Here is a 13,062-nt window from a genome sequence, read left to right as displayed (position 1 = left end):
AGCCGTGTATCAATGCATTCTGTTCCTATATTCCCTATTCCTATTGCCTGCATGTACATACCTTGAGCCCCGGTTCCATATATCAGCATATTAATTAATCGCCGAATGAAATATTTACGTTACAACACTTATCAAATATATTTTTTATTCGGTATAGATTAGCTATTAATTGCGCGGTTTTATCTGATGCGCAATTTAATTTTATTTAATCTGGTACTTACTATTTAATCTGGTATCGAGGAAAAGATATAAGCAATATTTTTAAAGGCCGTCCTGCTTGTACCGAATGTCATTGGTCGCGTTCAGCAGACCAAGAAGCCGCTCAATAGCAGTCGAACGTGATTGGCTCTTACTTTTAGAACCAACCAATCAACGCAGAGTGTTGATAAGACGAACTCAACAGTTGTGTCTGCTGAACGCGCTTATCGCGATTAAATGCATTTTAGACTTTGCATTTTCTCAGTTATAAATTAAATAGTAGTTCTCATCTTAGGTTTTAACTAACATCTGCTAGAAACAGATCAACCTATAGAGACCCTCCACCTTTTTATATTGGAATAAAGCAAAATTAAATTAATTAAAAATATGCTGTAAATTATTTATTTAAATTCTTAAGCAAGATAACATATTTTTATATTTAAAATCTTAAAAGGTATTAGAATATTTCAAACAAACACCTAATGTTTATAGAAGCATTAGCACTAATCACGCTTATTGTCGATTAAAGCTTCTATTTTCTAATAGAGTTGACTGTTATTAATTTTTCTTTGTCTCGACATTCTTTTAGAAAGCATAATATCTTTTATACATATATATGAAACAAGAAGAAACGTTGATCAACCAGATTTACTGGCGACATATCTGTGTACCAGCAGACGGAATAAATATTATTATAATTGCCAAAATGTATCGAGAGTTCTCGAAAGAATATGACATAGGTCCATAATTCGTTATAATTATACTCAAAGTATGTAAATCATACTTAAGCTTAAGATGAACCTTACCAGTCATGGATCTTTTTTCCAATCTCATCCTAAAACCTTCAATTCATCTCAACTTTAACATATAAGCAGTCGATAATAGGTGCATTATACAGGAAAATTAAGAAGAAAGACGCTAGTGAAACAATAAACTCAGTAAAATTTATTATCAACTATAATAGTTCATTATTTAACACTGAGATCCACGAGTCAAATACAAACGCAAATAACGAGGATATACAAAAGTATATCACGCTAAATAGTTGTTTCTCATTAAAAACCGCGTTTCTTGTCGACACTGGAGTTCCAGATGTATATGAAATTCAGATAAAACGCTAAATAAAATACTAAAACTTATCAATCCTTACTCGTACTATAATACTTGATTATATCTTGCACTGAGATCCACGAACCGAATATTAACGCTAATATCGAAAATATAAATAGAAAAGAATTTTTCCATAGCCGCCATTTGAAGGTGCCTAAATGGCTCTCCCAACACGAAATCGTCTCGACGACAGCTGGTATACTGATGCCGAGGATAGAAAAGAATATTGCACCGACTAGGGAAATGAACGGATCTAAATCGGGCACTGACACCGCCATGGCCACTGTAAAAAAAAAAGAATAATATATCACAAACATATCAATCATTATCTTCTGACTTCGAAGCTTACATTCATATTAAACTTGCATGTAGAACACATCTTAATTATCAAGAAGTGTTATCAACAAGCATGACATTTTTATTGTATTGTACTTTACACAAACGTCGAATAAAGGAAAGTCAAAAGAGAATAAGCTGCAGATAAACTACACATTTTTCGCGGTATTTAGATATTCGTGATGCTGTGTTTACAGACGACATATCGGCAACTCCTAATAAGCGGAAAAAATCTATCAACGATGAGAAATTGAATAAGCGGACCAAAGTGGGCCGAATCTATTGCACCGAACAAAAGAGCTGACCCGAACCGAAACAGGCAGACAGGCAGACAATTCCTTTCTTTCTCGATGCACTTGGTGATAAAAAGGCGCGTCACGCGTACATGCACGCGGAGTAAGTGGGTGACACCGATCATTCGATCGGCTCACCGATCGGGTCTCCGACCGACCTCCTCTCTACCGGGAATGCGTGATTCATCGCGGTTTCTCCGTCTCGCCGGTCTCGCGATCGCTGGAATATCGTTCGCGGCAAAAAACGCAAAAAACGCAACCGGAAAAGGTTACGGGAAAGCAGCGTTTAACTCTATGAGGCACGTTGATATGAAAAACACGTCTCTTTAAGTATTTGATGAATATCTAACCATTTCGCTGGACTCGTTATTGCAATTATGAGAGATCACAGTTGTATCTCACGCAACACAAACCCCTCGATAAAAAAGTAAAAAAAAATAAAATTTGTTTGCAATATTAGTTACGTTACTTTCCTGTTTTAAATGTATAAATCTGTAATTTGCGTCTCAAAGAGTTAAGATCCCAATAAAAAAGAAAAAAAAAAGAAAATTCCTAGCGCGAAAAAGAAAATTCTATAAAATGGATTATAAATAAAAAATTATGTGTACTTTTAATTCTTTTTAAAAACTACATCTTTTCTAGAGATCCATTTGTGGATACGAAAGAATACACGTCGCTCAACGATGCAGACGACTTATGAATCATCCGCTTATAAAAGCAACAGTTGCTTTCCTGTATCGAATTATTTCTATATTTTCTGTTATCCTTTCCAATCAGGTAAAAAACCACCTACGCATGGGACGACCGGTTATTCGTGTTTAATAATACTAGCCGTATAGTCGCTCGCTTTGTATAGTCAAAGGATTTTATCTTCGTATAGCCGAAATATGTTGAATATATATATTTATAAAATTGAATGATATAGTATTCTCTCGTTTGTAGTACATTTTAATCATTTGTTTATAGTTCAGACTGTGAATTTGTTTCTACCTGCAATTGAGCTGTTCAGATTTAACTATAGTAATGGTATGATGTAAGGTACTTTACCTGTTAGCATAATTATGAATACCCTCATCGACGTCTCGCCGATGGCTGCATACTTATGACTGAACCTGTGCGTTATGCCATTCCATATGATCTCGAGCGGCACGAAGAGCTGCAGACCGTAGGTAAAGAGAACGGCCGCGGCAATGAGGATCTTCACCACCTGGGCTAGACTAAAACATTGCTTTTCGTTAGTCTACAACGCGTGTATCAAAACGACATACTAATATTTAGCGAAAGAGCTGTGTTCTCACTTACGTTTCCTCCGTTGGCAGATTCAACGTGATACTGGCCTCAGAATTTTCGCCGTACGCGAGGTAACCGAACACCCCCATCATGGCGTACAGACACACGACTATCGTCATCGTGACGTTGAGTACACTAGGGCATCCCAGAAAGTGATGCGGTTGTTTCATGTTGTTCGCCACGGGCATCACCTGCGATTACAATCGTATTGGGTTCGAAAAGCGTTCAAAAATACGAAAGACGCAAGAGGGACGTTAATTGTAAATCATTTACTTATAAAAGCAGCAGTTGCTTTCCTATATTGAACTATTTCTATTCTTTGTTATCCTTTCTAATTAAACAAAGAATCACCTATGCTTGCGACGACTAATTACTTTGCGTTTAATAACACTAACCGTCACCGTGGCAGTTGGCATTGGAACTTACAACGCCGATACCTTCGATGGCGAATATCACAGTCGCGAAGAAACGGGGCAGCTCCTCCACCCGGGCGATTAGCTTCTTATTCTCTAACGATAGTAGATTGCTACTACTGAAGACGTAGTAGAGCGTGATCGTGAAGCCGGATATCATGAAGATGTTCGCCAACATCGAGAACGGCATCATATATTTCAAATCGCGCACTTGACCGAGCAGTATCAACGCTGGGATCAGCGAGAGGATGCACAACTGTATCTCTATGTCTCTCTTGGTGTAGAAACTCGCGATCTGAAAAGAAAACAGGATGCTAACACGGAAGATCGATTCGATCACGCGAGTTATGCAAGGGCTCGGGTCGATTTCACGTGTGGAACGAGTGAGACGGAGGACATTCACAAAAAGAGGTAGAACATTCCTCCAAGATGCGATGCCCGATCGAAATTATTTGATGTAATTCTTCTTATTATTGTATTGTTTAATTAATAAAACATTTAATACTTTAAACTTCTGTAATTCTGTGTCCACATTTATGTTTTAAAAGTCATAATTATCATTATTTTTGTTCTATCGTCTGGATTCTTCCAAATAAACTCAATTGTAGTGTAATATACGTATATCGAGTTATAATTTTCTCATACATTTTTATAAAGACAAAAAAGCAAGACTATTTGAGTATAATATCTTAAAGAATAAAAATTATCGTAACAATCCATAAACATCGCAAAGCGTCAATCAATTAATGTATCGACGTAAAAAGATAGATAATAACTATGGATGTGTTTGCAATCAGTAATTACGTACAAAGAGGAAGAATTTTATAATACTATATATAAAAATGTGATAAGAACTATTAACAATAATTACAATCTAACAATAAGATATCTGATAAACTACGCGATAATTATCGTATTATCAAATTATATTTTTATTATTGTTTCACTAACAATAACACAAATATAAACTACACTAAAGTTATCTGCTGATTGAAGAGTGTAATAATCATCGCGTAAAAGAAAAAACATTTATTCGATATCGTGAAATCATAAAAATTGCAAAGCGAGAGTTAATTCATCAAAATAATCTTGAATCGTATTTTGTATAAAGTATCTTCGCGCGAGCTATTAATTTGAATATCAGTTCCTCGCCTCCTTTAGTTCTCATCCATCCCGTTAATGTTATATATCTAATATTTACGGTAAATAATGAGAAAAAAATTAACATGATAAATATGATGAATAGTATATCACTATATGTAAGACATCTTCGTACTCATTAGACTTACATTAGATTGTATACATGTTGGTACAAGTCTAATGACAGACAGAAACTAATTGTTGTAGCGGAATGAGGCAAAAATGTATTAATAAGTTGCGCTCGTCGCGCCAAACGTGTTTTAGCATAGATAGACGACCTTGTTGTTATGAATTATGCAAGATGCATACCTGTTGAATGGTCTTAGCAATAAACACGATGTAAACGCATGAGCCGCCCACGTATGTCGCGCACAGCGCCGTGTTCACGAATATCTTGCTGCCGTTGGCCCAAGGCCTGATCGGCTTCGGCCCACAGAGAAAGGCCGCGTACGCTGTCTCGGCGTACGACAGCTGTGGCGTTTTGGTGCGCCGGCAGAGCACGTGAGACGTGCGCACCAGTATGTGCACACAATGTGAGCAAATTATGCCGATTATGATCGTACCGATCCCGCCGAATAGCAGCCCGCCGTTCTTTATCGCGTGCGGCATAGCCAGGATTCCTGTCCCCAGAGAGGACTTCAGGAGATGCATCATGGAGCCCAGGTCCCTGAAACGCGCGGCAAAACGTGGAATTATGTTACTGACGCTTGTTTCTTATTTGCTACATGTGCAAAATGGAATTGATTATAGAAAATTACGCATATGTTACCGGTAAAATTTGATTAAACGAGATTGGAATAAATTTATTTAGTATGAGACTATATAAACCTTGTATTCATGAAAAAAAATTGTTGTCAAAAGATAATTATTTTCTCTAATGTATATTTTGTAATGTTGATATTTCCAGTACATAAATAATGTAAATAAATTTGTTTAATTAAATTTAAATAAATTTAAGTGATGTGTAAATGAATTTATTATTGTAAAAGTACTTTGTCGTTATTATTTGAATATATTAAAATCATTAATGTGCATTTCGATCTTAATTGAATGTTTTTCTATCGCATCTAAAGGCAACTATAATTTCATATTTTTGAATGAAAATGTAGAAAGTTATTTTCAAGATTAACTGATAAGTTTTCATCTTTTTATAAATGCATATAATATTATTACGGTCATAATATATATATATAGTTTACGCCTATGCATATGTTAATGTGTATGTTAAATAAAAAATGTTGCAATGCGCGGTACTTTGTCGTCAGAATATAATTGCTTAACACGTGCCGATAAAGACTTTAAAACGAAACTTACGAAGGTTACTTACGAGGAACTTACGGTTTGTGAAGCGAAAAATGTACGTAAAATTATGTAAAAAATATTCCTAGGCACAAAAGATCCAGTCTGTAGGCCGTATATAGGCACATTTTCTATTTACTTCATTGTTATTATAATGGTCATGACTCACTTAAAATATATGAAACTTACGAAGTTGAACGTCGCTTATCGCGATGCTCAAAGGGATCGTATAGTTCATCCTTTTCTTTATATTCGCCGATATTCGGGGCTATCTTCGTGCTAAAAACGAAAAAAAATAAATTATTATATAAAGCATTAAATAAAATACAATGAGATAGGGAAGAAATATAATAACATATCTATATACAATTATGGGAGCATTAAAGAATACATGTTTATAATAAAAGACGCTCTTTTTTGTAATTTTTCCCGATAAAAAAGACAATATATTTATGCAATAATATTTTACTTCTCATAAAAGAAATTCTTGTCTCATTGAAAAGTTACGTTGCCTTTTTTTACTGCAAGTTCCACATATCGTAAATAAATTAAATTCTAATAAAAATACACTACTATAACTATCGTGTTAAATATAACTTTGGATAATTTTAATGAGAATCTTGAAAATTTTTGTAGTGTTATTTGCCATTCTACCTGTCAAGTTTTACAAAAAATATTAATAAATTTAAAAGAATTTCAATCAAGTGTTATAGGGAAAAACCGAGTTGATACAACGCGTTTGCTATCGTCACATAAAACGCGATACAATCGCATTCCACGACGATTATTCTTGATCAATAATGATTACTTTTGCAGACACTGCGTATACAGAAGTCGCCGTTATCTACGATTGACGTATGTCACTTAAGGATGACTCTGCTCATTAAGCAAGCCGTTGTCGATCATTTAATTGTTATCTGCACGATTTTAACATAGTTATCACGCATGAACAATATCAGCAAGATCTTTTACCATGCAATGAACAAAATTTACATTCTGATTAATCTTTGTATATTTTGTTGTTTGGATCATCGTGTAAATAATACAGCATTGGACATTAATGATATAAGGGAAATACCTGCTACTGAATTCCGTCATGGGATTGCCCGATTGCTCTTTCTCCTTTCGACCCATGGTGATTCTGTAAAAATAACAATATCATATAGAAAATTGAAAGAGGAAAATTTATTTTTAACTACATATAGTATCTAATAATTAAATCATGACATGATATAAAAATGAATTATTACGTTAATATTAATTAATTGTTACAGAATTAAATAAATAAATTCTTTATATATTTTTATAAGCTTGCTATTTTATATGAGAGTAAAATTGTACGAATATGAAAATAAACTTGAAAATGATTTCTTATTTCGTAATAGCAAAAAAATGCGTTATTCACATTCAACATTCCTATCACTTCTGTCTTTTAATTTTCGTTAATGTGATATGAGTTGTCGAAAAATCAATAATCTTAGACATAAAATGAATTGCCGGCGCATCAAATGAGATAAGCGTTATCGGATCAAGCATGCTGGAAACGGAAGGCTTCCTCGTTGTCGTATCATATTGTAAATATAAATCAAACAGCTAAACAAATACTGGTTGACCGCGATTTTTTTATATTGACGTGAATCAGTGTAACAATCAGTGCAGTTTTCAAAAAAATAAACATGGTTTTTCCATAAGCGATTGTAACTCTTCTTTATATTTAATTATTGATACTATATATAAGCGATATTATGTTGGTGAAGTCTTTACACTCGTATCTATGTCTGGCATTGCGAAAAAAGAAGTTTACGTTAATAAGATGTATTATTAACACTGCGCGGACATCGTGTTTTTGGAGCACTCACCCGGACACCCTGGGACTTTTAAGTCCAAAAGGTTTTTGAAAGCGGTTCTGTGTTACAAAAAAGTCTATAAATGTATCATCTTTAAGGTTTCAAAAAGTGATTTCTATACTTACATAGGCCAGAACTATTGCAAATTTTTTTTTAAGTGTTGAAACGTCAAAAGACAACTGTGAAATACGAAAAATCGACTGTGCCGTAAAAAGCTCACAGTGTCCGCGCAATGTTAATTATACACTATACTATAGCTGCATTATTAACATTCTTTGATAAAAAAAAATGCTAAGGTCAAAGTCGAGTCACGTTCTGAATTAACTAATTTCAAGAATACATATATTACACTTTTTATTTCCGATAACTGTATGAGGCAGTATTAATTATTAACAAATACTTGAATTGCAGAAATCCGCGAATTTCAGAGAAGTTCTCTCTCTACAATTCAAGTATTTCAAAATCACTTTTTGATAAGATTAACACACTGCAATGAAATCTTGGATATATATCACTTAATATTTGCCACTTATAATTTATATAACTCTCTCAAATAAAGAAATAATTGATAAAAAGATCAAATATCAATTTTCTTTAATCAGATCCAAGAATTTAATAAGGTAACAATAAGATCTGTGAAAAATTGGTTGAAAGTTTATCGGTGAATCGCGATTTAATAGTTCAAGGCTTGCACTCAATTATTATCGATCATCAATTTTATCGGATGTTGTGATTTACTCTGAGATACAGAATATTAATAAGAACGATAAAAGGAAATTTGGACATGAAAAATGCAGCAAAAAGAGATGCGAGTTTCTAAAGACTTATCGACAAGTGGCCGGTTACGTAAAAAAAAAATTTAACATATATTATATACACGATACACATCTGACAAATGGATGTTATATGATGCTTCGCCTTGACCAATTTTCTTAAAAAGTTTCTCCAAAGTTTATTTGCCAACAAAAGCCATGCGCGCTGTTCCGACGACCGATGACGAAAATTCTTCGTGGATTGCGACCCGACACTCGACAGACAACCCGAGATTCGCGTGGGAAATTAATGAGAGATAAAAAAGTCGGAGTTGTGCAAGACGCGGCCCCCCTGCGCTCAAGATTGCAGCCAGCCGATAGCGACCGATTCTTGATCTGCTTTCGCCATTTTACGTAAAAGCGACAGGAAAAAAACTCCATATTACGCGAACGAACCGGAGTGATCTCACTCGGCAGTGATAAATGGACCTAAATGTAGATCCTTGATTGATTAAGCGACTATACGCGGCGCATATATAAGAGATTTCAACGCGAAGGACTCGCACAATTGAAAACTACATCTCATACATATTCCACGAGGAGCAAAGAATAATGCCGACAAAAGAATACAAGGACAATCTATGGTTGTAATTTGCGGAGGTAGAATTTAATCATGAAAAAATACCGAACATTATAACAGAAAATTTAATATTATAATATATAATAATGACTGAGAGCATCCATGTATATAAGTGGATGTAATTAATTACGTCTGCAAATTTTTTAATGCAATTTTGACTAATATTTAAAAATTGTAGAATAATTAAATTCGACATTTAAAGGCTAAACTGTATAATAATTTGATTAAAGATCTGATTAAAGAGTTTTAATTTTTCCGATAACATGTATACTTAGCGCTTTAACTAATGATATCGAAAAAAAAGGAAGAAAGAAATCTCTCTTCAAAAAAAATCAATATCTATTTTTATTTCTAATTATCACTATAACATGTCATATCGATATGACGTAGCAAGATCTGTCGACATATTTTGTTAATCGTAACGGTTCTTTGTAAGTTAATCAGCAAATTAGTTGTACCGAGATAAATTACTTCGCAGAAGTCTTACAGATAAGCTTTGCATCAAGGACCGAGTCAAGTGGACACAATTCTTATTATTTGCAACGCGATTTCGAAAGAATTTTATCAAGTGATATATACACCTTGTCTTCTTTAGCAACTTTTAATTTGTTATGTTGTGACTAGAAGCGTCATAACTTTTTTGCAACTTTTAATTTGCTACAAACTCTAATTGTCTGTTGTAAAATTGTCTTTTACAGTCAAGAAGTTATTATTTGAATAATTACTGTTTTAAATACTCGCTTACAATAGACAATATTATCTCTCTTATAAATTGCAAGTCATCCCATTATTACAAAGGACTATTTGTCTTCTACGGCAAAAAATTGAACAGTGTGATAGTTGAAACTTTCTAACTTTCACAAGTTAGGAATATTTACAAAAAAAACTGCCGATAATACGTTGTAAATTCCTGCAAAATATATTTACCTGCACTGAACGATTAATGCTTGTATTATTCCAATAATTTACTGCAGATAAAATAACTCACGACGCGATTAAGTTAACGCAGTCACTTTATATCACGTGAAGTGTTTTATCGCAGAGCGAAGTATCTTTCGAACCGTGTGGCATTTTCAAAGATCTCGTGATCGCTTCCAGTACGCAATGGCTAAAAATTTGATGTTTGATAGCAACATAAATATCTACAATGATATTTACAAGTACAAGTATGTAAATATTGCTCTTCGCACAAATATTGCTCTTCATTTTTATCGAATCTATCATTCATCGTGTTAATGTTGAGAAGAATAAGTCCGCGTCGAACGAGATCATCTTAAATCAACGATAATCTTATCGATCACACAGCATAGATTGTTATCGCCCGAGTCTGTCATCAGCTTACAGAGTAAATTTTTGCTGTGATACAATTCTTTATAAAAAAAAATTAATAAACGCAACTGTCGAACGTCACATTCTATCTCTTGGAAAATATTAGCATAGCATTCATGAATGCTTATCATGATTCAGATGTGTAGTATAATAATACGATTTATATACGCAATATCTTTGTAGTGTTGAATTTTACTAAGAAATTTTTCGATAAATATAAGTCAATTTTTATCAAAACTTCTCTAATCAGAAATATTTAATTATTTCGGGAAAAACCCATTAAACTGTACGTCAAAAATATTTAATAATAAAAAAAAACTTTTTGTGTTTTATGTTAGAATATAAAGTTATAATAAAAGCATTCTTAGATTCTTACAAATTGCATTTACAAAACACTAAAATTGTTTTCAAATTATTTTCGATTTTACTTTATTACTTAAAGATTTTGTCTTATAATACAATTCCAGCTCTGACACAAAATCGGTCATTAAAATTACTCATAAAGATCTCGTAAAGAGTCTCTAAGTAAGTCTGCAAATATAATCATCGAGAAGAATGTTTGTGGTATTTGCCGCACGTGCAGGTAAATTAATCTACACGGTCTTTTAAATAGAAAAAGAAGCTTATTTACGCCACTTTCTTTCGCTTATTGCTTATGCGTTGACAACTTATCAATTACTATAACGTAACATGTTCATGATACACTCGGAGAAAAAAGTAATACCACAACTAGAAAATTGAGAAAAATTAACATCTCAACTATGTATTACAAAATTGCAGTAAAATAAAATACAAAAAATAGTAATAAGATAGTTTTATTAAGAAAAAATATATTATTAACACAAAAAATGTGTCATGATACGCTATTATAGTAATGACTGATTCCAAAAAAAATATTTGTCTAAATTGAAAGAACATAATTGTCATGGCTTATTGTACAAAGCCTGTATAACTATATATATTATAATTATTTTGCTATTTTATTACTATTTAATAGTATTGAAAATTTATTACTATTTATTATTATATTTAATTTATTACTAATTAAGTAATATGCAACTACTACTTACATATAACTAATGAAATAATATTTATATTCAACGTCATATTTTGTCGTGACTATACTTTAATCATTCTCAAAAAATTACTCATCCTCATGACATTACAAAAATTATTTGCGGATATTTAAATCCCAGTGTTATAGGTGGCAGAACTAATTTGTTTTCTCTGAATGTAAACACCTGACCTTCTTATATAAACATGCCATTCGTAAGTTAGGACCTTCGTCGCAATCTTCAGACGACGATTAGATAAAAAAGTCTATTTTCATAAATTTTTCCAAATACATTTGCAATGTACGTGACTTGCGTCGTTAAAGTCATACTTACTTGTGTGTACTGAGACGTGGACGTGAACGTAGATGCTTAATTTACGAAGAACGTTTATTTCTTTCTCTGACGACGTTGGAGTACGCCGAATCCTCACATTGTCATTCTGCTCAAATGAAAATATTGGTCCTCTTGTTTAAAATGACGCTTTACTTTATTATTCTGGTTTAGACTCTCGAAGGCCTTTATTTTCTCTCTGTCTCTTTCTGTTTTCCCTCTTCTCATGGAGCACGAAACGCTCACGTGAACTTCGTGGTCGAGTGAGAGCTGTTAAGTTCTATCCAAGGTCTCGTACCCTTCTGCCTCTTCCTTTCTTAAAGGCCTATATTTATAATATAACGAGATAATGACTTATCGGCGGATTATTAAAGCTATCCAGGTGTGATTTACAAGATTCCCAGACAAAATCCAGACGATCCTGACAAATCCCGCAGCTTACAATTGTGCAAAGAAGACAACGACCGGTTGATCCTCTTGGTGACCACTATCTCTTATCAATGTCGCGAATGTGCGTCGCGCGAATTTCTCAGCGAGATTGGAAATAATTCGAAGATCGCACGCTCGCGCTGCGAGGTGACGATCAGGTAGATTTCACCTCGGCGACGATGGAAACTCGTGCGTGGTTCCACCATAGAATTTCGCGGTTCCGAGATAAACTGTCTATAATAACTCATCTGCAGGTGTTGTCCTTGAATTCCATCGGAAATTATCACCGCCGTTTCCGCAATGGTACAATCACAGGGTTTAGTCTCACGACGACGGATTTATGAGTGCTGGTAATCATCCGGAAGATTGATGACTTCTTTCCGTCTGAGACCACAAAGTAGCCGATGAACACAGGGTAATGGATAAATAACTTTCGTCGATTTCGCGGGATAATGGGCTTCTTTTTTCTGGTCTGTCACTGAGGGAAGGAGGGAGGCAATAACGTCGAGTAACGAGACGAAATTAACGTGAAACGGTGACAGACCGCACACGACTGGGCAACTTCCTTGGCGTTAGCCAGGTATATATACGGACAGTCAAT

The 13,062-nt window shown here is 33.9% G+C and overlaps 1 protein-coding gene across 1 annotated transcript; it reads right to left on the bottom strand.

Annotated features, from left to right (window-relative positions):
- Positions 1-1,120: 1,120 nt before the first annotated feature.
- Positions 1,121-13,019, bottom strand: LOC112465248 (proton-coupled amino acid transporter-like protein pathetic). The gene is made up of 8 exons (XM_025032728.1): positions 12,036-13,019; positions 7,158-7,220; positions 6,269-6,358; positions 5,090-5,447; positions 3,654-3,935; positions 3,240-3,418; positions 2,985-3,154; positions 1,121-1,591 (listed from the first exon to the last, which is right to left on the bottom strand). The coding sequence occupies exons 2-8, from the start codon at positions 7,211-7,213 to the stop codon at positions 1,338-1,340; spliced, it is 1,389 nt and encodes a 462-aa protein (XP_024888496.1). The 5' UTR covers positions 7,214-7,220; positions 12,036-13,019; the 3' UTR covers positions 1,121-1,337.
- Between the last annotated feature and the right edge of the window lie 43 nt (positions 13,020-13,062).

The sequence above is a fragment of the Temnothorax curvispinosus genome, unplaced genomic scaffold (genome assembly GCF_003070985.1).
Source record: "Temnothorax curvispinosus isolate PA1 unplaced genomic scaffold, ASM307098v1 QBEX01015018.1, whole genome shotgun sequence".
NCBI classification, from domain to species: domain Eukaryota; kingdom Metazoa; phylum Arthropoda; class Insecta; order Hymenoptera; family Formicidae; genus Temnothorax; species Temnothorax curvispinosus.
This window is presented reverse-complemented; position numbering and strand designations above follow the sequence as displayed.

Bases quoted from the DNA above. Each gene is read 5' to 3' on its own strand.
- LOC112465248 (XM_025032728.1), bottom strand. From the start codon at position 7,213: ATGGGTCGAAAGGAGAAAGAGCAATCGGGCAATCCCATGACGGAATTC. The intron at 3,419-3,653 runs GTAAGTTCCAAT...TTGTAATCGCAG, and splicing joins CCATCGAAGGTATCGGCGTT to GTGATGCCCGTGGCGAACAA. The intron at 1,592-2,984 runs GTAAAGTACCTT...TTTTTTTTACAG, and splicing joins ATTCATAATTATGCTAACAG to TGGCCATGGCGGTGTCAGTG.